The sequence below is a fragment of the Glycine soja genome, chromosome 11, assembly GCF_004193775.1.
Source record: "Glycine soja cultivar W05 chromosome 11, ASM419377v2, whole genome shotgun sequence".
Classification (NCBI taxonomy): domain Eukaryota; kingdom Viridiplantae; phylum Streptophyta; class Magnoliopsida; order Fabales; family Fabaceae; genus Glycine; species Glycine soja.
This window is the reverse complement of record NC_041012.1, coordinates 9,132,947-9,160,661: the sequence shown is the minus strand read 5'-3', so window position 1 is coordinate 9,160,661 and position 27,715 is coordinate 9,132,947. Positions and strand designations below refer to the sequence as shown.

Below are 27,715 nucleotides of genomic sequence, written 5' to 3'. Positions count from 1 at the left end.
AAGATCCTTCAACATAGCCTTTAGAAGTTCCTCAATCTTTTTCGTACTCCTATGGAGGAGATCCTCCTCTTTAGGTGTTGAGATAGTGTCGGCTTTTTCATAAACCCTGGCAGAGCTAACCATTTTTTTTGTTTCCCTCTTAAGTGTCACCTTTATGCTTCACCTATGAGTATTTCCCTTGACCATGAAATCATATACATGACACCAATTGAGACACCAAGACAATATACCCGCAGCCCCTAACATATAGGTCTCCAGGGCCTAAATATATATTTATTTTCCAATCTGTACGTGGGGTTGAGATAAAAACAGCAAAAACTTCAAATTAGCATACAACAAATGTTACAGAAGAAATCTTATGTAAACCCCACCTAAAGCAAGCGTGAAAAACGAATAGAAGAAAAGGCCGAACCATCTCAAAAAGGTGCCTAAAAACATAAATAAATGTGCTCGTAAAATGATATCTGTTTTTTTACCTGCACATATGTTTTGTAACTAATAAAATCTACTGTAAAACTGTTCTAAACAATTGACACCAAGAAAATATACCCTCAGCTGCAGATACAAGGTTACTAATCTGAGCCATCAGGGAAAGGTTTGAGAGCCTCTTGCTTCCCATTAACGTAGTATTCGACAATTGCTTTCATTCGGGGAAGCTTATCAGGGTGGTAATTCACGTGAATAATTACTGGCTTCAATTTGCTGAGGCTAGCATCGTTCCTCACTGTCTTGAACAGGACCTTGCTGTTCATGAATTGATACCTATCCATAGTTCTTCTGGCAGCATGAAGCCCATCATAACCAGGATGTGAGGGGTAAAACAGTTCCTCGTTGAAAACAGCCTGGTCCCATGCTTGCTCCTTTGAAAGTCGTGTTGCCACACGATCCAAAAGCTCAATTGAAGGGATTGTTGGTCTGATATAGAAGAAACCAGAGTTGTAAACCCATATCCTCATAGTATGAGCATATCGAGCCCAACCCATTGTAGGCTCATCAAACACATCATTATAGCCATAAGCTGTCATGTTATCATGACCATCACTCATGGACTCCACGTCTGAATCACGGTATAGATGATCAAAAGGATTCTGCAAATATACAATGTCAACATCTGATAGAAGAACGCTATATCCCAACTGCAAAAATTCTCTTAGAATACGAAATTTAAGACCAGAGACAGCATGGTTGCTCCCTGTTCTTCCAATGGTATCAACACCATCATCTGGATCTCTTTTATACACTGGGACTTGATTTGATTCACAAAACTTTGCAGTCTCATCGTCTAAAGCAGCAACTAGATAATTGGTTATGCCAACTCTCTTGATATTGGTGAACCAGACCTCCAGCATCTCCTTCACATTGGTGTTTGCAAGACAAACTATAAGCTCTTGTTTAACTGCAACTTTCTCTAATATCTTTGCCAATCTTGGATTCACAGATTGATCAGGAACAACAGTAGGGTTGGTTCTTAATCCCTTTACAGTACCAAAAGGTCCAGCTTTAGGCTGTTTTCCTAATGTAAGGAACTGCTTTTGAGCCTGGTCTTTCCCTTGCTCCGCAAGCTGAAGCCTTTCAGTCAATTCTCTCACCTGTTTTTTCAGCTCAGCATTTTTCTCTGATACCGCCACAAACTCCGATTTCAACATGTTGACCCGATCCGAGGATTCACATCCAGCTGAATTTTTCTGTCAGAACAATATCCATCACAAAAATGATGTTGTCATGCCACAGGACTCTTTTTTCATATAGGAGAAATACTAGCAACACACTCTTTCAAACACATTCTCAACTATTGTTTGAAATTTACTGGAAATCACAAAATTTTGTAGACCACCCCACTTCTCGTTTAATGAGTCTCACTTATAATTTTGTGGTTTTTGATAAATTTTAACCAATGGTAAAGATTGTGTTAGAGAGTATGTTGCTAGCAGCTTAACACTCCCCTTCATATAGAAAGATACTAATGCAAGATAAAATTCAATCAAAAATAAAATTAGCTTGTGCATAAACTAAAATTCAATCCTATAAACCATGAGAAACCATGTGTAAACCAACCAAAGAAAGATAACATTCTATCTATACTCTATACAAACCAAGGCAAAAGGATTGGTAGGTAGACTTATGCATTACGCCCAGATTGACTTTTAAGCATGTGTGAAAAAACTTAACAATATTAGCCAAATCCCCAATCATCTTACAAACAGAATTACGGTCTTAGATATAAACCAGGATAGTGCTTTATCCCTACGTAGAGAAATCAACCAGACTTGGGCAGTTTTATCTTCAGGATCAACTAATCCAGGAAAAAAGGTCATTTTGATCCACACGTTGAAAACTAACATTACTATTAGCGCAAAACTTAACTGTTCCTTGTATGCTTTTTGGTGCTATTCTCTAATCACTAATCAGAATTGGAGTATCATCTTGGTAACCTATATTGATCCTTAATGCAAACTTCTATTATGCAGATTACTGAGGAAATACTTCAATTCTAATTAGAGAGCAATATCAAAAGCAATCAAGAAACTGCATACAAGTTCTATCCTTGCTATTATCCCTATTCAACACAAGCCAGGCAAAAATGACAACAGAAATGTTAACAGATCTTAAAAGATGAAAGAAGTTTGTATTGTTTCTCCGTGGATAATATAATGAGGGAAGATAGATCCAAAACTAGCAGAATCAGCAAGATCAAACACAATTCAAAAAACAAAACAAGAGAAACAGTTGGTCAGAACATTGGGAATTCCCAGTCAACGATAATCACAGAAGTGATGAAGATTGTGATGAGACCCAAAAGCCGAAACAGTAAGAAAAAACAGAAAGGTGGAGTCTTTGACGAAAATAAAACCTGGGTCTTGGATCCAGCGAGAGGAATATGGCGATTAGGGGCAACAGAGTCGGAAACGAAGAAGCCATTGGGGAACAAGAAAGCGAAGCCGCATCCAATAAGGACACCAATTGCAACTGAGGTTAGGACCCGTGATTTGCGAAGAGAGTTAGTGCTGTTGTTCCTCATCAAGGGTCCCTCTCTGTCTCTGCGCCCAATCATTGTATCCCCGAAACGAGATTCTTGTTGTGTTTTATATCTATTTGGGGTTAAGGGGAAACAGTAATGAAACGATCAAGGTTGTTGTTGTGAGAAAAAGCATTCATTCCCCTTTGAACTTTGAGAGTGATGCTGATTGCGTAACAAGTTTCTCAGATTCTTCTTTCACCCTCACCTAACAAGGATATGTTATTATTGAGGAGAAGGAATCAGATCGCGAGTTCAGACAGAAATGCACAGTTGACTGGTATTTTTCAAATTAAATTAATACAAAAGTAAATCTGCAGTACTTCATTTTAGAAAAAAGAAAAAAAAAATCACATGTGTAAATACAGTGCGGAATTTTACATTACTGTATCATCCCAATGGGTTGATACGCAGTTTTTATGATTGTGTAATTTTAATTTCTCGATAAATTTTATTGTATATATAGTTATTTATTTTTAAAATTTAGTAATTTTAGTCCATTATGCCATTATTTTTTTAACGTAAATTGCTCACATAACAAGTTAATAATGACAAACGGCTTGTTTATTTTCATTGTATTTGATAAAACTTGTGAATAACTGAAAGTCAAAAGGTTAGGTAAAAGTTTAAAGCTTGAAATTGAAAATTAAAAACCGACAAACTAACTAATTAAATTGATATTTGATAAATTTAGTTTTAAAAGTAATTGATCAATATAAAATAACTTTAAAATTAGTACAATCTTTTTTCCAATTTTATTCTCATTTTAAAAAAAAATATATTAAATAAAATAAGAGAATATTAATGAATTTATATTATAATTTTTATGATTTTATATTATAAAGAAATGATATTCGATAAAAGTAAAAAAGAGGTGAAAGTGAACAAAAGTCTGAAGACTTTCTTAACATAAGAACAAAGGAGAAATTCTAATAAGATAATAAAAATAAAAAAGTAAGTTAAGAGCTTATAAGCTGATAAACTTAAACACTACACGAAGTAACATTTCAAAAACAAAATCCTACAAACCAATAAAATAAGCTATTTTACTAAACAAATCTGTTTTGGTCAAATAAGCTTTCAAGTTACTCAACACTGTTAGACAATTTTTTTTTCCTGTAAATTGAGTGTAATTACATGCCTAAATTAGTCTTTACCATATACTGTATATTAAATCGTATGTCATAGTAAGAGGGAATTAATTCTGTATATCTGTCAAAAAAAGAACAATAATATATGAATGATGAATCCTCAAACATTCACAATACTGTTTGTCGAAAATCACCAGCATAAAATACATAAAGTATAATCATATGGTTGTTCGATGCTTACAGGTCAGCAAGCATAAACGTGGTCCTAACTATGTACTTCTATAATACTATAAGTCTATAATACTCCCAAGACAACTGCTACGAAAATCAGTATTTACATCAAATATGTATAGCGAGTGAAAATCAAGAAAATAAATAAAACTAAAAAAATTATCAGAACTAATAATCAAAACTCAGAACCACATGCAAATCATTACATTCGTTCATTAAAAACTAGCCGGCCTAATTTTTTCCTTTAACTAATCGTGCCCAATGACTTCATGTGATCCATATAATCAACCTCACTTAGGGGAATAAGGTTTTATTGTTATAATGAGAAGAGAAGAAAACATGTATTACTCTTCTTCTGATTCTGAATCCTGAACCTGCCTCTTTTGGGGTTCAATGTCATTTAACTCCCTCCCAACTGGATGAATGAAATTCCTAATCATCTGAGTTGCTGATACAGAAAATAACCAAATGACTATACAGATTTCTTAGCTGAAAAATCAATAACAAACCAAAATGTATTTCATAACTAAGGAAAACCAATCCATGTGATGACATAAGAGACCATAATCCCACATACTACAGCCACAATAAATAAAAGCTAATGTGCACAGAATTAAAAAAAGTCATACTGAAATTACATATCCACACAACTATGTCTAGTTATACCCAAATAGCATTAAGTTCCCATGATTCTAATGACAACATATTACATACCTACTACTAAATATAATGTTTCCAGAACGAAGAATAGGGAAGCTAAATGGTTTAAACTAGCACTGATTTTCCATTGACTCGTGTTGTTTTCTTTTAGAATAACAGATTGGAATTGAAATGGAGAGTTTAATGTCAGCATAATAGAGCTACGGAGTTCACACGCATACCTGTCATTAAAAACTTCACTGCAAGAGTTCTTGCAAGCTCCAATTCTGGTTTGTATGCACTAATAATTTTACTCTGTAAGGTCAGAAATCAATTAATAAAATTCTTTTTTAAGAATTTATATTTTTTACAGTACATAAGAAATTTATGCATGAAATGATATATGCAATATGCAACAATATGAACAATGGGGAAGATTGCCAAGTCAGTCCTGTGCAATTCATAAAACAAATTTGATAAGAAGCACCTTCTTAAATCACAATCCCTGGCACACAAACAGTACCTAGCCAAACTCCTATGGACAATAATAATAAATTAAACAGCATAATAAGAACACCCTCTGTCCTAACAGACAAATAATAACCCACAATTGGAAAATCAAACCAGATGAAAAATGCATTTTCAACAATAATGAAATCTATGAGCAACTTCTTACCATTGCACCATACACAAATTCAACAATCAGATCCATTCTAGCTTGATGCTTCAACAGGAATGGCTGCAAGTGACTAGAATACATTTGTCTTGCACCCTGTTCAACAAGTATCACGTGGTTTTGTTTATTTATTTATTGTGTTTGAAAAAGAACATATTTTATTAGAGAACAAGTGTGAAAGGAGTAAAAGAACCGAACAGAAGACATCTCCCTTAAGAATTAAAAAAAACAATACAAGAACAAAACTACCAAGATAAGGTATTAACTAAGAAAATTCAGAAAGCATAGCAGGAAGTGAATAAGTGCAGCAATTTGGTTAAGCTTACATCAAGAGTGGGCAGCTGTAGCCAAACAAGAAATGCAAACTTCATGTGATGATAGAGTGGAATCCTAATTAAATATGGTGAACAAACCTTGTTAGATCATAATGCCTCAAGTAAAATCTGAAAGCAAACAAACATATCAGAACTGAAATCTTTAAATGTCATTCAGAAGAACATAAATACAGACAACTAGGATCACAAGATAAATGAGAAAATAAAAATAACTTGTTTAGCAATGAATATCAGAAACAGATACCAAGGTAAGCTTCCATGAAAAGAAAAATGAAAAACCTGAATTACTTAAAAATAATAAAACACATGGAGAAGTTGTCCATACCAGGAAAATAATTTTTCAGCAAACATTTCTGCAGCACTAAAAGAACCATAAGCTGAAAACCACAAGAGAGATCGGTGTTGATACACATGCAGACAAATCCATCAACTGAATGAACTCATCAAAGTAAATCGTTATAATAGCACAGATTATAAAAGAGCACAATTAGTAGCCTAAAGTTACACCCAATCCCACTAACTTGAGAATTCTTCAAACGAGTTCATTTCAAATTCATAAGCAATGACCCAAAACTTCCAAAGATATATACCCTCATACGATAAAAACTACCAAAATTGTATTTAAGTTGTACAAGGAAAAATCAAAATACACCAGAATAGTCCTCTTAAGTCTTAACCCGTGACCTCAATATATGTATTCTACTCATCATAAAGGTATTGGCAATTTAGCATGCATCACTAATACCAATCAAATTAATAGAAAATTAATGCTAACAAAAAAGAATCAATTTTATTATGTTTAACAAGGAAATGGAGGTTGAAGAAAAAATAGAACCTGCCCAATACAATAGGCACCTTTGTTGCTCATATGGGTCATTGTTCTCAATAGCTTTAAACGTGGAATACACGGGAAGCGCAAGCCCTATTGAACAGCTATAACAAGTAACCCAATATCACTGAAAAAGGTGTTGATGAGTATAAAAAAATGTTTTTTTTATGATTTAAATGAAAATGATTGAAGGGAAGCAAGCATATGATACCATGCTGTGCGGAGAAGAAGGTTGGAAGTAACGGGTGAAAGGAGCAGTCTCAACCCAACCTGCATATGATCAGTGTGAATCAGAACACAAACAGAAACAGCTTGTCGTGTGATAATGAAGACAAAGAGAATGTCGGAACGAACTACCTCTGGTAAAGCCATCAGGGAGGGGAATTTTAGGTTAGGGATTTCAGCATCATCCCTAAAGACACAATCCAAGTTTTGTTTCTTCTATTCCTTAAATTACCTTAAATTATTCGTTTTATCTTTTTAGTGTTTATAATTTGGATGTGATTTTGTTAGTCTCTTACATTTTAATTCTTCTTAATTTGAAAATTATTAGAGTAATTTAACCTCTCCTATTTTATTTTCTATAAAAAAAATAAAAAGTCATGATACAAAGGGAAAATATACATTAATAAAATAATTTTTTTTAAAAAAAAATAGCAAATAAAAAGAAAGAAACAATATTCATTGTAAAGTCTTGGATTTTAACTCCATGGATTAAAAAAAACATGGTTTAAAAAAAATCTACTAAAAGTTATTAAACATCCTATGTTTAAAAAACATATGAAGATGAAACATATTTGTTAGGAGATTATAAAAAATATTTTTAGATATCTTTTATTTTTAAAAATGTTATATTCTCATGTTTATATAATTTTTATTCACATTCTAATGGGATAGGAAAAGTTACATTCTTATTAGAATGTGAAAAACTATTTTCTAACTTACTGTGACTCTCATTTTTACATTTATTTTTTATTTTTTATTTTTAAACTTTAAAAATATTCCTACGATATTAAAAGTTAACTAAAGTATTTTTACATATGTCAAAGAATACCATTTTTTACAACAATATTTTTAATTTGCTGTAATATTGGGTGTCTTTTTTTTTTTTTTTTGAGAGAGAGAAAATATTAGGTTAGTTATGATATGATTGTCTACATTGGGTCGAATTCAAAATTGAAAATGGTCACATGTAGGGCTAGTAGTCTTTGGGCTTTTCAGAGCAGTGCAAATACCTACATTCAAAGCCTATATCTATGTTGGGGAATACTTATCAGACACCCCAAACGATTATTCAAACCCTAAAACTTTTAAAATGAGTTTTTTCTTTTTTGACAGCAATACTCCTAGCGTTTGACACTCCCCAATCCTCATAACATCATGAACACTAGTTTTCGTTGTGTTTCTGGTGGCATACACATTAACATTCTTGACGAATTACTACATTTTATCCATGATTGGAGAGTATTATCATGTACATGTTATCACCTAATTCCATTTCCATACTATATTAGGTGAATCTTGATTTGCATGTTCCACCTAATGTTGTTACCATTCCATATTAGGGTGAATACTGTTTGCATGCTTAGGTCGGTAGAGTATGAGCTTGTGATCATGCTACTCTGTTTCTAGAAAGATATTCTCCGTGGAGATATGGGTCATAGGGAGAAGGTCACAACATTTCACTATATGTGATGTGGTATAGGACACATTGCACATTAAAAATGCCATAAAGGGTTGTAAGGTATCTCTTATGATATACTTTTCGTCGTCTCTCTAGCTAGTTGGTTCATGTTTGTGTGTTGCATTGATTTGCTTGAAGGTTAATGTTGTGCATGTATTAATTTCTTCTGTTGATTGACTGTTATTTATGATATGATATGTATAAACTACTCGATTTGCTTATTTCTAGCATGATTATTTCATTTGATTAGTGTTTTTGTTTGATCTATCAGCAAATGATAACTTCCTTATCCGTGTGTGTTGTTTTAATTTCTTTTTCATTTTTCTTGATGTTTATTGTGTGTCTCCCTCATCTCATTAGATGGTGGCAATCTTCATTGGTGTGGCACGGTGGCAATATTTGTCACTTTATTTTTTACAAGCAATACTTAATTTTTAATTAAATTTTAATAAATGTGTAGTTCTTTTATAGAATTTTATGTATTTTATAGCTCACAATGTACAAAAAATTGCACACACTCTATCTTTGTTTTTTTGTCTTAGTAGGATTTAAAGATGGATCTTTTTAAAAGTTCCACATAAGCTATTTTTATATGCTATCTTGGAAAACTTAAAAAACAAAAATAAAAGGCTAAAATCACCTTATATTGACTAGTCATTAGATATTTTTATAAGTTTTATCAAAAACTCTTACTAGTATTTGTAATATAGTCTAAATAAGTTGTTTATAAACTCTTTGAAAATGTCATAATTAATAGGTAATATGATATAACAAAAATACAATAATGGAAAAAAAATGAAAAGTATATAATAACTGCATGTGTACTATCATATATAACTACTTTTTTAATACGTAAACTAAAAAATCGTATTAATATTGAACTTTGAATGTAGTCGAGCTCCAATTATTTTTTACGTTGATGCATTTTTGGGAAAACATTTAAGTCTCAATAGTCTTTGATATTTGATGGTATGTTAAATATAAGTAATTGATCGGAATTCATAGCAATTCATGTATAAAATCACGGATATTGACCAAAAAAATATAAATAAAAAACTTGAATTGTCTTCTTATGGTAATATGCAACGTATACACACACGAATCCGTGCTTCAGGGATTGAATCATATAATAATTCATGAACAAAAAGCCAAAGCTTTGGGAAGACGACAAGGAACTAGAGGTCTGACAGACCAGCCATTCTCCTAAAAAAAACTGATAAACGTTGCGTGACAACTTTATTTACTATTTAAGATTTTTATTTGGAGTCCTTCTTTTCATCTGTGAAGGCATATTATATAATGAGAAACATGGGTTACTATATAATGAGTGCGCATGCATGCTACGTAAACACATAGCATAACACTTACATAAATCATAACTAGTCTAAAGTAGTTTGATTTGTTTCATTGATAGAGTTTTTGTTTAACAAAAAATAATTTTTCAGCATAAATATTGTGCGTGCCTCTACTTTAATATAATTTTTTTTTAATCCATAAGAACTCAACACAATATTAAAAAAATTATAATATTTACATACTTTACTCAATGAGTTGAACCTATATTCCTATTAAAGTAATGAAGCCCTTATTAAAGATATGGGGACCCTACTGATTTGTCATTTTGTGGCTGCGAGCCGTCGCACGAGGCCAAATTTGCGTTTGGGATTTCTACATGGAAGAAAGAAAAAAATTAGTAAATAGCTATTTTAATCTCTACAATGTTGTTATATTTTTTTAAATAACTATTTTAAAGTATAATCCTTTAATCACATTAATTCAAAATTTAATAAAATGTGTGACTTAATTGATAGTATTAACATTTGTTTAAGTATCAAAATGACAATAAGTAGATAGATTTATACTAAAAAATTATAAGCTTATTTAGTATTTTCTTAATTTCATAAATTAATGAGACAAGAGAAATTTGTTAAAATTTATTAAAAACTATAAAATTAGAAAAACTAATAATTTTTTTTAAAAAATCATTAAATACAATGTAAAATCTACAAAAATTTGTCATTTTTAAAAAGTTTTGATAAATAAAAAAGTGTTCAAAGTGTTTTGCTCGCATTTCTCGTGAAATGTGTTCCACTTATGGAGACCTACATAATAGATTATTTAAACACCAATATACACAGGTAAGAATTCAATACTTCCATTGTGGTTTTTTTTCCATAGCCTTCTTGATTTTTCTCCTTTCCTTGTATTGTATTACATTGCATTACATATTTAGAGGTGTGAAAGTATGCCGACTTGGTTCACTCGGCTCGACCCACTATAGGTTGCTCAAAAGATGGGCCAACCAAACTCACTTTTTGATAACCCTGTAAAAAGTCATTCCATTTCTGCTGACCATGGATTAGTAGACAAAACAGATTGATTCGCCTAAAATAAAAAATAATTATTTTTTGAAAAAAAATGTTCCAATAACTTTAAATTTGTGTTAATTGTACAAGAATGCAAGACAAAGAGTGAGGAAAAAAATGCCAACTTAATTATGAACGTTGTGTTGTGATAACTGAGGAGTGAGTTATTTTTAATATTTTAGTAACATTAATATGTCTTTGGCCGGTTAGTCAATCTAACTCACTACCGCCGATTCAACTCAAATGAATTTGAATAATATTTTATATAAAAAAAAATTAGTCTATCTCAACTTAAATTTGTGGTGGACCAAATTGACCAGCAAGTTAAGTCCATTAGATGATTCTGTATATACATATCCCTATAGACTTACAGAGTGTATAACAATCATGTTAAAAATATATAAAAGATAAGTGTGGAATGAGCATTGCTCGGTGGTGAAACCACAAGGAGGATCCAGAGCTGATCATCTAGTCTTGTAGCATAATGTTGTTGATGGTGGGGAGAGAATTATGATGGTAATCACCTAAAAGGACTCTAACAATAAAGTAAGTAAACGAGAGAGGTGGTGAAAAAATGAGGGTTAATTAAGTTCGTACCTAGCCATTGAATATTTCTTAAATACTCTAGGTTACTTTTAAGATATTCATGGTAAAAGCTAATAACTTCATCATGCATAAGCATGACTATTGTTATTAGAATATATTATTAAATTGTTTTATACTGTTATTATATAACTTATTTTTCTTAATTATATATAAAAAAAAGTAGACTTAAAAAGATGCAACACTTATAATCTATATATTTACAAAAAACAATACAAACTTAAAAACCAATATAAAAAATAAATACAATATGTATTGAAGTTTTTAAATTTTTTGAGCCCGCTCATGGCCGGCCATGGTTTAGACGGGAGAGTTTTGTTTTCTACCATGTGAGAGTCTGTGAGACTCCTTAATTAGTCTTAGGTGACGAAAGCCTTTGGTCTATATAAGCCTCACTCACATGCACCACGCACCATGCACCATGCACCATGCACCATGCACCATGCATATGCCAGCTCTATTACTACTTTATCTCTTAACTAAACTTATCATCATACATGACACCCAAAAATTAAATATTAAATGCATGGTAGCAATTTGATACGCTTCTCTTTCTCTCTCTCTCTCACTGTGATATTTTCGCCTGTGCGGATATTCAGTTCAACTAAGTCAAGAAGATGAGTGAGGGAAAGGTAGTTGAAACTGAAGAAGCTCGTAAAACTATTCTTGATGAGGATTTCGATCCTCCAATAAAGAAGCCCAAACGGAACACGTACGCTTTTGCTTGTGCTATGTTGGCCACCACGACTTCCATCTTGCTTGGCTATGGTGAGTCTTATAATATATATTAATTAATATGTTCATTCATATTCCAGTATATATATTTGTCTTGCTCTCTGCTGCAAATCCTTGATTACATCGGAGAAACATAGTTTCTTCGGAGCTGTAGCATGTGCCGAAAATCGTAAAATTTTTCAGGAAGGAAAAAATAAAAACGACTTTTGCACACAAAACAAAACAAAATAAAAGGTAAAAGGAAAGAACAGTGTTTTCTGGGACAATATTTTGCATGATGCTCTGTACTATAAATGATTTCTAAGAGAACATAAACATTATTAAGTAAAGCATTCATTACACGTAGATGCATGAATCAATAATCAATTACTACTATATTCTAAAAAAATCATATGATGATGTAAAAACAATCTTATTCTCTATCTCTATAGTATACACTATTTTGTACCAAACAATATTATAGCTAAAATTTCAAAATTTTCACACATATTAAAAATATGTAATATGTATTGCTTAATGTATTAACCATTTCTATATGATTTTTTTTATCATTTCAATTTTTTTAAAAAAAATTTAAAACAACTAAAGACTTTTTCTATTTATTAAATCTTATGTCAGTTATTATCATCACAATGATTCTTTAATTTCTATCCAAAAAATATTTTCATTTTAAATTAATTATTTTTTATCATTTCAATCGTGACAACGTACAAAATAATAAATTTTAAAATATATATATATTGGTTTAAATTAAATTAAATTATAATCATATTAGTTTATGCACCCAAAACATCACACTCAAATAATAAATCTCATATGAATAAAGAAAAAGTTAATAATTACAAAAAAAATATTTTCAGATATTTCCAATTTTAATATCCCTTATTAAAAAAATTTATATATTTAAGTTAAAAAATACGAATATATTTATAAAGATAATATTTTTGAAACACACATTTAATTTTAAATTAAAGTGGTATAAGATATGTGTGAATGTAAAATTATTTTAATGTATATTATATTTGTAATTATATATACTTAATAAATATTTACAAACATATATACTAATAATTTTTTTTGTAAATTTAAAAATATAATTATAATTTTAACACCAAGACACATGTTACTACACTAATATAGTTAGATTAATTGCTAAGTGGTAACTTTTTTTTTTATGTAAGTCGTAACTAGTATACGCATGATGTTACAGATATTGGAGTGATGAGTGGAGCAGCCATATACATAAAAAAGGACCTGAAAGTCTCGGATGTGCAAATCGAGATCTTGATTGGAATCTTCAACCTCTATTCTCTGATAGGCTCATGCCTTGCCGGTAGAACTTCCGATTGGATAGGTCGTCGTTACACCATTGTTTTTGCCGGTGCCATCTTCTTCGCCGGAGCCATTCTCATGGGTTTCTCTCCAAACTATGCCTTTCTAATGTTCGGCCGTTTCGTCGCCGGCATTGGCATGGGCTATGGCCTCATGATTGCTCCTGTCTACACCTCTGAGGTCTCTCCGGCCTCCTCCCGTGGCTTCCTTACCTCCTTCACCGATGTTCGTCATTTTATTTCATTTATTTGGATATATATACTTTACTAGAAGATCGAGTATAAATTTGATAATACGATGATATGATTTTGAGGGTATTTATCAATGTAGGGATATTACTTGGATATATATCTAACTATGCATTTTCGAAGATGACACTGAAGTTGGGATGGCGAATGATGCTTGGAACCGGTGCAATTCCTTCGATACTCCTAACGGTGGGAGTGTTGGCGATGCCGGAGTCTCCACGATGGCTTGTGATGAGGGGTCGTTTGGGAGACGCAACAAAAGTGCTTAAGAAAACCTCAGACACTAAGGAAGAAGCTGAGCTAAGGCTAGCCGACATCAAACAAGCCGCAGGGATCCCCGAGAGTTGCAACGACGATGTCGTTCAGGTAAATAAACGAAGCACAGGTGAAGGTGTATGGAAAGAGCTTTTCCTCGTTCTCGATTGGGGCGGGACCCGTGACGTGGGTCTACAGCTCCGAAATATTTCCGTTGAGGTTGCGGGCGCAGGGTATGGCTGCGGGTGTTGATGTGAATAGAACCACGAGTGGGATTATCTCAATGACTTTTCTGTCCCTGTCTAAAGCTATCACCATTGGTGGGGCTTTCTTCCTTTATTGTGGCATAGCTACTTTTGGGTGGATATTCTTTTACACTGTGCTTCCTGAGACTCGGGGTAAAACGCTTGAGGAAATAGAAGGGTCTTTTGGTAAATTTTGGGTCAAATCTAACACCAACAAGGGAGAAGACAATGGGAATGGGCAAGTGCCCCAGCTTGAGCTAGGGAAAATTAATATTTAAACTTAGAGATATGTGTAGTAATTTGGGGCGTTTTTGAGCAGTTTTTCTTCAAATCAAAACAATAAGTTGCAGTAAACATTGTCGCCATTTAACGTTGATTTTCCTTGGAGGGGCAAGCTCGTGGCTTGCTTCACTATGGACGTGAGGCTTCTCGATCAGTCCCATGTTGTATTTAATGGTGGCGGGTGCGGGGGTTTTACCACACACGTCGTAGCCCTAAGCCATGCATAAAAAAGTTGTCCTTTTTCCCATGTAAGTTCAGCAACTTCATATAGTATAACATGGGAACACACCAATTCACACAAACCACATCATCACTTGTGAATTATTAGTGAGAGAGAGAGAGAGAGAGAGATCGAACACTAACATGGGGACATCAGGGTCAGTTGAATTGGAGTTATAATTTTAATAAAATTAAAATTCTATTGCAGGAGAGAGAGAAAAAAATACAGTTGTCTCCACGTTTTCACTAAAAAGTGTCAATCTTAACCATTTAAAGAAGAATCCTTTAATTGCATGGAAACAAAATGACAAAGTTTAATATACAAAATGATACAATCAGTTCAAACCGCATAAAAGTCAAATTTAATTTCTTTTTATAAAACTATAATAAATCTAAAATCTATTTTAAAAACGGTTAAATTAATCGATAGGATGCTATACTTTTTATAATTTTTTAATTAAATTCCTACAGGTAAAATTTACTTTTAAAAAAATTGTAACTAAATCCCTACACACTAACAAAGCTATAATCAAATGCAAAAATTAATTAAACATATAAGAATCACATGTTTGAAATCAAATTCAGGAGTGTTTCATGGGCCTCCTGCTTTTGAATTTTGAAGGTCCAAAATCCAAATCCTTAATAGTAAACCATTCATAGGGCTGGTCTGTGTGGGTACCCAGTCAACATTTGGACTAGAGACACATGGCTCTTAATGAAGCCTGCCTACCCAAATCAACTCACTTATAACCGTTGACAAATGAGAAAAGACAACCTCCCTCAAGCAAGCGGAGAGAAATAAGATGCTTGAAAATAAAATAGAGTAAATTTATGTGAAAAATAAAATAGATGATTGATGGAAAAGAAATAAAGAAGATATGAAGAAAGAAATAAAGAATTGAGTAAAAATAACTAAAAACTAATAGCATGAGTCTCGTTAATTTTAAAATTATTTTTACCTTAAACTTATTTATTTAAGCTCTAATTTTTAAATTTAACTTAAAAGTGACTTTTAAGTATAAAAAAATAAGTCGGGTCAAATATACCCTTAATGTTATCTCTTTTCTAATCATATATTTTTCACTAAATTTAAATCTTATAATCTTAATTCTGTTTTATGCTGACCAATATAATGTTAGTGAATAAAAGTATATTCAAAATATGTTATTAGCACTATCAAATAAAATAAACCCTACGGATTTAGCAGGGAAGAATATAACCCCACATTGTTCTTTAAAATATGTAGCTATACTTATCAGTTCAAAAGCAATGTTGTGTGACTTGTGTCTCCACGTGCATTATTTGCTGTTAATATATAATTATTGCCCAACAAACATGGGTAGAAAAAGTGTGCAATGTTTATCTAATTAATAATGGCTGTTCATTATCTCATAATAATTTAGAGAAACACTTTTAGCTTTTATTTAAAAATAATATTCAGGGCTAAAAGGTCAAATTGCAGTGATTTTGCTGATCTTTTAATGCTCCTTTTTCTTGGCCGGCTACTTTTCCCCCATGAATGTTGTTGGGGAGGGGGTCGAATCTGTATCTGAAATAGGTATGAGTGAGTGGGACGAATATTAGGAATGAATGAATGAAATAAGGCATGTACAAACAGAGCCTAATCTAATTAATATAAGGAAAATACAAATCAAGCAACACACCGAATTGACATCAATTATCATAAACAACTGGTTCACGTTCTTTGGAATAATGTGAGATAAATGTAGGAAAAAGAAAAGGAGAATAAAATAAATAAGAATGTGTTGGAAAGGAAAAATAAAATAGAAAATCAATGTAAAAATAATAAAATATTTAAGAAAAAAAATCAAACATGGGATATTTTGTTGGGTCGTTTTGTTATTAGTTTAGAATCTTCACTGATTTTTTTGGGTCGTTTTGCGATTAGTTGATCACTTTTAGTTTTTTTTCTCATTTGCCTGCTTCATAATGTGTGGTCAATTAATCTTATTTATGATAGTTTTGTTTTGCTTAAGTAATAGATCATATATGGTGGAAACGGACAAAACCAAATAACAAAGAAGCAAATTGAAAGTTAAAAATTGGCCGTTAATATAACCTTCATTATACTTATACATTTTTCTACGATTCTGAAAGCTTTGTTTTCTTCATTAGTGCGTTATTTATCAACTATTACGCCTGGTCTCTCAGACCGATAGTGGTTCTATTACCTCGACTAATTATAACAAGACGAAAATACAAAATCAATTGATATCCACAACTTTAAGATTGCTAAACATTGTACATCAAGCTAAAGGCACAAGCTTGATATGCTGCAGCATGATTATATTATTATTCATAGTATTTTTTGGCATATATACTAATATTGTCAAGCTAAAGGCATAATTTTTTTTTATGCTAATTGATAACAATGATTGAAATGATCTTAGATACACCAAGCTGGCTTGGATAAGATGTGTGGCTATGTGTTTACTTGATATAATTCTAAAAGTGTTTGTTGATTTTCATGCCAAGCTTGAATCCATTTTGCTCTTTTTTTAAATTCTGGTTTTATTTATCATTTTATCGAATAGAAAGGTTATATGAACTGCGTGATTGTCATCTGAGTATGATGCTTGTGTCATCAGGTGGAACATTCGCCCCCAAATTATCTCAATTGGTTTGTTATAAGGGCCAGAGATATGTTTATGCACAAGATTCTAAGCAAGATCCACCCAAACTAGTGCCTGGTCAGTACTCAGCTTTTCTTTGCTTTAATGGTTGGTTGGTGTAACTGAGTAATAGTATTGATGTTTTTAAGTGATGATACTAATATTAGTTTAGAATGTATAGATTTAAGTATGATTTTTACAAAATCATCTTAAAATCTTGATCTTTTTAACATTTTTTAAACAAAAAAAAAAAACAGTTTAAGATGGTTGCTAATAAAAATCAATGTAGAACCGATATTTTAAGATGATTTTGTATGACAGTGACTTTAAAATCGAATGCAGAATTATCTTAAAATGTATCAAAGAATCGACGTTAAAAAACTTTTATGTAATAATGATAGAGATTTGTCTTTAGTCCCTGACCTAAATCAAATTACTATTAGCAATTAAGGGGTCTAATTAAGTTTGGTTGAACATGAATTAATATTAGAATGGGGTCTAATTAAGTTTTGTTGAGCGGTATTTGGGAGTTGTTATATACAGACCTCTTAATACTTAAGTTTGATTCATGTGAATAAAAAATATAAAATTTTAATTTTGTATGAAACTAAAACTATCACTTTGAAATATACTGAGACAAAATATATTTTACCCATAAATTAACTTTCATAATACCATTCCACCCTTTGCATTCATGATTTTAAAAGTATTTTTTATTTTGATTTCCTGAATAATATTAATTTATTTAAATAAATATTTTGAAACTTAAATCAAATTAAATTAATTTTACAAATTCTGATCCAGAGGCCAAACACACCTGCCAAATGCAATCAACTAAGGCCAATCATTCCTTCTTTTCCACCGCCCTCACTATATATGTATATCCGGTGCCATATTCCCCAGAAGGATGGAAAAGCAAACATGAACATCGATTCTGAGGTTTTAATTAGCGTGCCAAGAAAGAAAGAAAGAAAAGGCCAAAGAAGTGAAAGAAGTCACACCACAAGATCGAGAGATTTTGGAGTCAAATGTTTTACTCACATGTACTGCTACACGTGTATTGGGCCTTTTGTCAATTGGTCCAAGGAAAGAGAGGATCGATCCTAGTGTTTGCTTTCTAACAACGGAGAATAGTAAACATTACAAGAAGGAGTACTACTACACTACTGTAATTAATGGGCAAATTTACCAAGGGGGTCTTATTTTACAAACTATTTACGTATAAGGGTTTGTTTTAAAACTAATGACGGAGGGGGTTGGTTTTTAGGCGGAAAACGCCATTGCCACTGGCGGCAAGGCTCAACCCGCCATTGCCAGTGGCGGCAAAGCAGGAGAGAGGGGTGTATCGCCCCTGCTAGTGGCGACATAGGCCACGTAGGAGTGAGAAGTGGGACTCGCCCATCGCAATGGCGAGATAGGGCTACAGGCTTGCCGCCAGAAGGGCTGGCGGGATTGGCAGTGCAGTGGGTCTCGCCCAGGGTGCTGGCGAGACAGCCATGTCAGTGCAGGACTCGCCCAAGGTGCTGGCGAGACAGCCATGTCACGTGAACTTTTCAGGCTTGCAGGGCTTGTTTCTGCTCTCCATTGTATAGGGATGCAGCATAGGGTTTAGGGATACAGAGAGCTTTTGACCATTGTATACGCTTTTTTCCTATAAAATAAGTTGAACGTAAACTTTGGATTCACATTTCTTTTCTTCTACTACCTTTCTTTTCTCCATTCTTGAGTGTTCTGCGTGCTTGCTGTTGGTGCTTGCTCTTGCTGAGTTTTTTTCTTCCATAGTTCATAATTTCTAATTGGCTGGTAAGTGATTTTCTTAAATAACAGGTTAGCTAGATAAGTGATTTATATATTCTGTTTGTTAATATTTTTAAAATAATAGGTTAGCTAGATAAGTATTGTAAGTTTAGGTTAATTAAGATTAATAGGTATTGTAAGGTTAGGTTAGTTAGTATTATTAATAAATTAATAAGTATGCTGTTATTTGTTATTAATTTTTATGTAGTAACAGATATTTGAAGAGTAGGTTAGGTTAGTTAGTATAAAAATATTATTTAGTTTGTAGTATATATTTTTAGATTTGTAATATATATTTGAAGATTAGTTTGTATAAAAATAAGTATGCTGTTATTAGTTTGTAGTATATATTTGAAGGTTAGTTTGTAGTATATATATGATATTTTAGTAAGCCACAGCCAAACGTTCCGACACACTTAATATTAGCCTTAGAAATATTAGGCACACACTTAATATTAGATAAGGTAGAAATATTATGTATAAATTAATATTAGCATACATATTTATAAATTTTAGGTAGACATAAATTTTTAGTTTTTATAATATTAAGCATGTTACACGTAAATAAATAATTCTAATATTAGAGATGCGTAAATTTGTTTTATTAGTGTTATATTTTTGTGTCTTATATATTTTTGTATGTTATATATAGATAGTATAGTTTTAAATAAATGAATTAATAAGTTAATATTGTTTGAGTTAATAATTTTTAGTTTTTAGATTTTAGTTATATATATATATATATGATCACTGTTAGTTTTAGTTTGTAGGTTAATATTAATTGTTTTAGAAAATTTATGTTATTAAATATATGATAGATTGTACATTATTATAATTTTTGTATATATATTTTTAAATAATTTTTTGCATTTCAATATTTGTTTGTATTATAAATAATTTGTTAGTCCATATTTTATTAAATTATTTTTTTTAATTGTAGAAAAAAAATTATTTATTTAAAGTTTTGTTCACATGTATTTTAATTTATGTATAGAATATATTAAAAATTGGCGAGTTTGATTTTTTTCAAATTTATTGTTAGATATTTAATAATGTTTTTATAAATGTGTGTAGTTTAATTTAATTTATATTATCTACAAATAATGTATTATATTTTTTTTTTGTAGTAGCAATGGCATCTTCATCATCATCTTCATCACATGTTAACATTAAGTCTGGTCCCATCGATGCTGATGTATTATGGATGCAACCTAAACATGTTTCAGAACATGTTTGGAATGGGGAAGAAGATAGGAAATTACATATCAGACGAGCTGTCCCCACGTATCAAGGGGAAGAACAAATTCCTGAGCAAATTTTTCCTTTTCTTCTACAATCTGGTTTCGCCTGGATTATCAAGATGGGGTACTTAAAAATAAATGCCTCATTAATTAGTGCTCTGATTGAAAGATGGAGGCCAGAAACACATACCTTTCACATGAGATGCGGAGAATGTACTATTACTCTCCAAGACGTCTCTGTATTGTTAGGTATAAGTGTGGATGGTTTACCATTAATCGGTCCAACAAATCTTGATTGGGCTGATTTATGTGAGGAATTATTGGGAGTCAGACCACAAGAAGATGAAATTAGAGGTAGTGTGGTTAAATTAAGTTGGCTGGCTCACCATTTTGCCCAAATAAATAATGACGACGACGAAGAACAAGTACGAAGGTTTGCCCGTGCATGGATATTGAGATTCATTGGAGGTGTCTTGTTCGTTGATAAAAGCAGTAACAAAGTTTCGCTAAGATACCTTCAATTTTTACGTGACTTTGAAGAATGTGGCAGATATGCATGGGGAGCTGCCGTACTTGGTTTTCTATACAGAGAGATGTGCAATGCCACCGATTATAAAACTAAATCAATCGGAGGTATGTGCATCTTACTACAAATGTGGGCATGGGAACGATGTCCAACCTTGGCTCCAAAGAGGACTCCTTCCCAAGTAGAAAATACACCACTGGGGCATAGGTTAGTAATTTTTAGCAGCGTCTTTCATTTCAATAGAATAAATGGTTTTAGCATATATTAAATTTTAATCTTTGTAGGTGGCTGCGACGTGGAAACCAACATATCGGCAATGATGATGTGAGAGTTTTTCGTCGCAAGTTAGATATTATGAAACGTCATGAGGTAAGAAGATGTTATTCTATTTGTAAAATAAAAAATTATATGTGTTATTTTACTAAAATGTTCATAACTATGTTGTTATATGCAGTTTGTGTGGGAGCCGTACCCATCAACCGTAATATCACTGTTGCCTCCCGTTTGTTTAGTCGGAAGTCTCGCGTGGTACGCGGTGGTGCCACTAATTTGTTTCCAAGTTATTGAGTGGCACCAACCGGACAGAGTATTGAGACAATTTGGGATGCAACAGCCAATTCCAGAGTCTCCTTCACAACCCTTAAACATTCATGGCATAACATTGAAAGGGAAACATGACGAAAATTGGGGGCAATTGTTCGCCCCAATGATTGATCAGTGGAATAATCGCCATGCATTTAGGGTCGACGCTTATCCCCGACAAGAAGGCCTATTGAGTTTTAACTCGGACTACATGGTCTGGTATAGGCGAAAGACAAAGATGTTTGTTGACCCAGCAAATGCAAAGACGGCTACATTGGTATTTTTAAATTTTTTTCAAATTTTAACTTGAACTTTTATTTAATGATGGCCATTAATTTTCTTACCCTTATAAATGCAGGGTGAAGTTGCGGAGGCATTACAATACATGGTGTCTCCTCAAGGGAGGAATACATGCACATTTGATGATCTCGTGCCTTATGTGGAAAAAATTACAATTTTATCCGAAGAGCAAGAGAGAGTCACTGAGCCAGTGTCACATGGTCCCGCATCAGAGCGTCAATTTCCTGCACAACAGTTTCACATGCTTCAGTCAAGTATTGAAACTCAGGGGATAGACAGAAGAAGGGACATTGTTGAAGCGGAAGAATATTCCCAACAAATGGCGGAGCGTGGCCATGGAATGTATTACACGCCACAAACATTTGCTGAGTATCCGACCCAGATGTATCAATATCCTTTTCAGGGTCATCACACTGATACTTCTGCAAGCCAGCAATCGTTCGGTGGTGTTGCGGAAACACAAGCTCATTTTTCATGGCCCACAATGACCCCTTCACAGCAATATCATGGCCCAATTCCAACACCTAATGCCCCGTTAGGAACACAATGGAATGTACCGGGACCAATACCTAATACGGGTGACTTATTCGGTGTTGATTTGCGGCACGCATTTTCTGCGGAGGCTGACGAAGAAGAAGCGGGGAGGCATCGGGGCAGAAGAAATCCTGATCGCCAAGCACGAAGATGGGATCGACCATGTGGCACATCCTCACGACATCACGGACACCAAAATGAATGATTTGCATGTCTTCGTTTATTAAGCCTTTGTTGTATATTTGTAATTTGACATTCATGGCGTAATGTATGATATTCAGTTTATTAAGGCTTACTTATGGATAATATTTATGTCGCGTATCAAACTATAATAATCAATGAACCGTAAACCAAATAAAACTCAAAAACTAACCCCTAAAATAAAAAAACCTAACCCTAACCCTAAAAAATAAGAACTAACCCTAACCCCTAAAGTAAAAAACTAACCCTAACCCCTAACATGTTCAGAACTAAACCCTAACCCTAAAATAACAAACCTAACCCTAACAGTAAAAAATAAGATCTAACCCTAACCCCTAAAATAAAAATATAACCCTAACCCCTAACATGTTCAAAACTAAACCCTAACCCTAAAATAAAAAACCTAACCCTAACCCTAAACCCTAAAATAAAAAACCTAACCCTAACCCTAAAAAATAAGATCTAACCCTAACCCCTAAAATAAAAATATAACCCTAACCCCTAACATGTTCAGAACTAAACCCTAACCCTAAAATAAAAAACATAGCCATATATCCCTAACAAATAAGAACTAACCCTAACCCGTGTATAATGGAAATTAATTACTCTATTAATGTATCATTTATAAATATTAACCGATTATTAATGGTTGAAAAACTTAAGATGTGATACTTAATTAAAAGATTAAAATATATTTTTCTTATATATATCCAAAGTTTGTTGTTTGTTCTTGTAAAAAATTTCATTTGTTTTGTTTTTGTATAAAATTATAACATTGCTCCTTTTTTTATCTGAAGTTAGATTTGTTGGACATTTAACCTGAAAATATATTTAAAGGGAAAAACAATTTATAATTCTTAATAAATACCTTAATTTTATGTTTTCTATAATTTATTTATTTTTATTTTTTTCTACAATAAAACAAAAATTTTATTGTGGTCCTATACACTTTTTTTTAGTTCCTTATAAACTAACAAATTTTATTTTTACTTTCTAGTAAAAGAAATTCATTTGTTATTATTTTTTTTTAAAAAAAAATTAATAATAAATGAAAAAATTATCAAAAAATAAACACAAAATTTAATAATTTATTACGAGTTAAAAAATGTCAAAGAAAAAAATATATTATTTGATTAAAGACACAACAAAAAAAATTATTATAAAACAAATAAAAAATTAAATATTCATTGAGATCGAAAATATATTTTAGTAATTTTTCTTTAATGCCAATACATTGTAATGGCGGAAGTATAATAGTATGAACGTTTCGAATTCTCTTCCTCGTACTTCGCGAATCCAGTTTTACCTCCTGTTTTCACATTTCAGTACTCCACTTTATCCTTCTCCTTTTCTCCAGACACTTCCTTTTGCATTTTCATGCACAGATTCCTCATTCAACCCTCTATCCTTCCCTTCCTTCAGCAACTACTCTACAATGGAGTCATCAGAGGACCCCATCATCCAAGTCAAAGATGAACAACTCATGGTTTCACCATTATCCGGTGAAAACCCAGTTCACAGAACTGCTTATTTCATCAAACCTTGCGTGGAAGACTCGGCAACTCTTCCTCATTCCATGTTCTCTTCTGGAAGAACAGCCACTGTCAATTCGGACCACGCGAAGTTGCTTGAAGTAAGATACAAAGGGTGGCATTACCCAAGTGCAGAATGGAATACATGGGTCCAACAAATGCAACACAAGTATGAATGTGTGTGGATGAAAGCTGGGATAGACCAGGCAATCAAAGCTTCAACTTTTCAAATCCGTAGGAATGATGAGTTGATCATTGAGCTTGCACAAAGATGGTGTTCTAAGACCAACACGTTTGTGTTTCCTTGGGGAGAAGCAACGATAACATTGGAGGATATGAAAGTTTGTTGGGGTTACTCTGTTATGGGAGCTCCTATTTCTAGCCCTCTTGTGAGTGGTGAGGAAAGGGAAATAGAACAAAAACTTATAGGAGTTTTTAGGATGTTTTTCAAATCTAAGGCCAGAAGGGCGGATCATACTCCATGGATGAAGCATTTCATGAGTAACGAGAGCCGAGTGGAGCATGAGGCGTTCTTGTCTTTGTGGTTGTCGAGGTTTGTTTTCCCTGGTAGATCATATACAACCATTTTGCAAGAGGGCTTAAACTAGCACTTGCTCCTGCTGTCTTGGCCAGCATCTACAGGGATTTCAGTACTCCACTTTATCCTTCTCCTTTTCTCCAGACACTTCCTTTTGCATTTTCATGCACAGATTCCTCATTCAACCCTCTATCCTTCCCTACCCCCTACCCCTCAAAAATAAGAACTAACCCCTAAAATAAAAAAAAATAACCATACACCCTAAAATAAAATGACTTAACCCTAACCCCTAAAATAAGAACTAAGCCTAACCCTAAAAAATAAGAACTAAACCCTTACCGTTTAAAAAAATAAATTTTATTTCAACTTCTAAATGTAATTTTATTTCATTAGAAGTACACATTAAAAAAAACAAATTTTATTTCAACTTCTAAATGTAATTTTATTTCATTAGAAGTACACATTAAAAAAACGAAATTTTATTTCAACTTCTAAATGTAATTTTATTTCATTAGAAGTACACATTAAAAAAAACAAATTTTATTTCAACTTCTAAATGTAATTTTATTTCATTAGAAGTACACATTAAAAAAACGAAATTTTATTTCAACTTCTAAATGTAATTTTATTTCATTAGAAGTACACATTAAAAAAAACAAATTTTATTTCAACTTCTAAATGTAATTTTATCTCATTACAAGTACACATTAAAAAAATAAACCCTAAACCCTAAAATAAGAAAACTTAGCCCTAACCCTATAATGTTCGGAAATACACCCTAACCCTAAATAAAAAAAATAAGCCTAACCCCTCCAAAATAAGAACTAACCCTAACCCTTCAAATAAAAAACTTAACCCTAACCCCTAAATCATAAAAAAACTTAGCCCTAACCCCTAAAAAATAAGAACTACACCCTAACCCTTCAAATAAAAAAATTAACCCTAACCACTAAAATAAAAAAATTCCCCCTAAACCCAAAAATAAACAACCTTAGCCCTAACCCCAACAAATAAAAAATAAGGCCTAACCCTACCCCATACAATTATAAAATTAACCCTAACCCTAAAATAAAAAACTTAGCCCTAACCATAAAATAAAAAGAACTTAGCCCTCACCCTTCAAATAAAAAACTAAGACAAAATACTTAGACACTAACGTTTCTAACTAACGATCAACACCAATGTCACTCAACCTCGATTGATCCACTCCATTTATTTCAACTTCTAAATGTAATTTTATTTCATTAGAAGCACACATTCAACAAAAAGTAACTGACGATTTCATTGAAGACCAACAAGTAAATACATTGAACAAAACCTAAAGCAATACAAGTCAGGCATGTAACATACATAAATCAATTAAATGAATTACTCCCACGGTCAGATTGCATTGGACATCGACGCCTATTGTGCCCTTCAGCTCCACATCTACTACATTTTTGTCGGTGGTCAGATGGTTCGACCCAATCCATCTCATTCCTTATCCTTGTTGATTTTGGCCGACCTTTCGCACGAATTGTAGTTGGGTCAGGGATTAGTGTCCATGCCTCATCAGAAGGAGGAATTGCCGCTTCATTCCCAAGAGGCCACCACTGTGCGGAGTATGCTTTTAAGATGTGCTCATTGGTGTAAACAACATCTATATATTGGTAGTAGTTCATGCTCACGTAACCACAAGCTGCAATAATGTGTGAACATGGATAGTGAAGCGCAGAATACCTTCCGCATTGACAGTAATGGCCATTCAAGTTAACTGCCCATTTTTGTCCGCCACGTTGCGTTATAGGATTGAAGGTCTCCTCTACTTCAAACCTTGTCGAGTGGATATCATACACGCGAACGATGTGCGAACAAGCTTGTTCTTGATTTTTCCTAAGTTCTGTAACAAGCTTAGAACAATAAACTTGGCCTTCTCTTAATTGTCTTTGGGCTTGGCGACCACGATCAATAAAGTACTTTCGGCACCTACTATATGTTGACTTCACCAACGCTGTTATTGGAATGCTGCGACAATCTTTCAACACCTTATTCACACATTCTGATAAGTTGGTTGTCATGTGACCATATCGTCGTCCAGATGTATCGTAAGCCATGCTCCATTTTTCCTTTGAGATTCGATCAATCCATCTTGCTATAGCTGGACTCAATTGACGAAATTTTTCTAAGTTTTGATCAAACACATGCTTGCAAGGAGTGTACGCTGCATCAAATTTGTTATCATCAACAGTTGTACGTAGACATGAAACTCAAATTAAATTAATGTATAAAATAAACCTTACCCAATTTCTTGAACATCTCTTTTTGTTTCGCGTTGTTGAATTTGCGATTGAAATTGCTGGCTATGTGTCGGACGCAGTACACATGATAGCCGTGGGGAGGTTGCCAACCAAGTGCTTCATTAGCGACAGCAGACTTTATACTCGCGTGACGATCAGATATTAGACAAATTCCATTCTTATCTGTGACGTGTTCACGCAAGTGGGCCAAAAACCATGACCATGCTGTTAGCGTCTCGCCTTCGACCACGGCGAATGCTAGAGGAAGAACACCACCATTTCCATCTTGCGATGTGGCCATTAATAGGGTCCCACGGTATTTTCCGTATAAATGTGTGCCGTCAACTTGTATGATTGGCTTACAGTACTTAAAAGCCTCCTTGCATTGACCAAATGTCCAAAATACTCTATGAAATTGACGATGTTCGCGACTCACCCTATTGCCAACAATAAAATCGTCATGTAGTATTTGAAAGTAAGAGCCAGGAGAATGATTTTGCATGTGTGTTAGCCATGACGAGAGTTTCGCATACGACTCTTCCCAATCGCCATATTCAATTGCAATCGCCTTTTGTTTGGCCATCCATGCTTTTCTGTATGAAACCTTATAGGAAAATTCACTATTTATCCTTTCTTGAATCAAAGAAATTTTTATTGATGGATCTTCTCTGATCATGCCTGTAATTCAAATAAGTAAATAAAATTACAAATTAAAATAACAAATAACACAAAAGTAGGATACTATGAACATAAAAAACGTACCTACTAC

At 32.9% G+C, this 27,715-nt stretch overlaps 4 protein-coding genes and 1 pseudogene across 5 annotated transcripts; 3 read left to right on the top strand and 2 right to left on the bottom strand.

The window, feature by feature from the left end:
• Positions 1-227: 227 nt before the first annotated feature.
• On the bottom strand, positions 228-3,287 carry LOC114376062 (arabinosyltransferase RRA2-like). Its single transcript, XM_028333978.1, has 2 exons — positions 2,852-3,287; positions 228-1,685 (listed from the first exon to the last, which is right to left on the bottom strand). Exons 1-2 carry the CDS (start codon positions 3,050-3,052, stop codon positions 573-575), a joined length of 1,314 nt encoding a protein of 437 aa, XP_028189779.1. The 5' UTR covers positions 3,053-3,287; the 3' UTR covers positions 228-572.
• Positions 3,288-4,227: 940 nt separating this feature from the next.
• Positions 4,228-7,255, bottom strand: LOC114375065 (HVA22-like protein k). 2 transcript variants are annotated; one of them, XM_028332816.1, is made up of 8 exons: positions 7,175-7,255; positions 7,029-7,087; positions 6,824-6,921; positions 6,314-6,365; positions 5,980-6,043; positions 5,654-5,749; positions 5,220-5,292; positions 4,228-4,786 (listed from the first exon to the last, which is right to left on the bottom strand). In XM_028332816.1, the coding sequence occupies exons 1-8, from the start codon at positions 7,187-7,189 to the stop codon at positions 4,683-4,685; spliced, it is 561 nt and encodes a 186-aa protein (XP_028188617.1). In that variant the 5' UTR covers positions 7,190-7,255; the 3' UTR covers positions 4,228-4,682. The 2 variants fall into 2 exon arrangements, with proteins under 2 accessions (XP_028188617.1, XP_028188616.1); XM_028332815.1 differs by having other exon boundaries at positions 7,172-7,252.
• Positions 7,256-12,008: 4,753 nt separating this feature from the next.
• Positions 12,009-14,668, top strand: LOC114375066 (annotated as a pseudogene).
• A 5,676-nt stretch (positions 14,669-20,344) lies between these two features.
• LOC114375791 (serine/threonine-protein phosphatase 7 long form homolog) lies at positions 20,345-22,766 on the top strand. Its single transcript, XM_028333655.1, has 4 exons — positions 20,345-21,190; positions 21,268-21,352; positions 21,438-21,842; positions 21,924-22,766. Exons 1-4 carry the CDS (start codon positions 20,349-20,351, stop codon positions 22,602-22,604), a joined length of 2,013 nt encoding a protein of 670 aa, XP_028189456.1. The 5' UTR covers positions 20,345-20,348; the 3' UTR covers positions 22,605-22,766.
• A 1,269-nt stretch (positions 22,767-24,035) lies between these two features.
• On the top strand, positions 24,036-24,740 carry LOC114377016. The gene has a single exon (XM_028335380.1). The coding sequence runs from the start codon at positions 24,036-24,038 to the stop codon at positions 24,738-24,740; it is 705 nt and encodes a 234-aa protein (XP_028191181.1).
• The last annotated feature ends 2,975 nt before the right edge of the window (positions 24,741-27,715 follow it).

Coding starts and splice junctions, on each gene's coding strand:
- LOC114375065 (XM_028332815.1), bottom strand. Junction 6,044..6,313: donor GCTGAAAAATTATTTTCCTG/GTATGGACAACT, acceptor ATATTTAATTAG/GATTCCACTCTATCATCACA. Junction 5,750..5,979: donor TACAGCTGCCCACTCTTGAT/GTAAGCTTAACC, acceptor CTTGTTGAACAG/GGTGCAAGACAAATGTATTC.
- LOC114375791 (XM_028333655.1), top strand. CDS start 20,349: ATGGCATCTTCATCATCATCTTCATCACATGTTAACATTAAGTCTGGT. Junction 21,191..21,267: donor AATACACCACTGGGGCATAG/GTTAGTAATTTT, acceptor TAATCTTTGTAG/GTGGCTGCGACGTGGAAACC. Junction 21,843..21,923: donor ATGCAAAGACGGCTACATTG/GTATTTTTAAAT, acceptor TTATAAATGCAG/GGTGAAGTTGCGGAGGCATT.
- LOC114377016 (XM_028335380.1), top strand. CDS start 24,036: ATGGAGTCATCAGAGGACCCCATCATCCAAGTCAAAGATGAACAACTC.
- LOC114376062 (XM_028333978.1), bottom strand. CDS start 3,052: ATGATTGGGCGCAGAGACAGAGAGGGACCCTTGATGAGGAACAACAGC. Junction 1,686..2,851: donor TCGCTGGATCCAAGACCCAG/GTTTTATTTTCG, acceptor TTGTTCTGACAG/AAAAATTCAGCTGGATGTGA.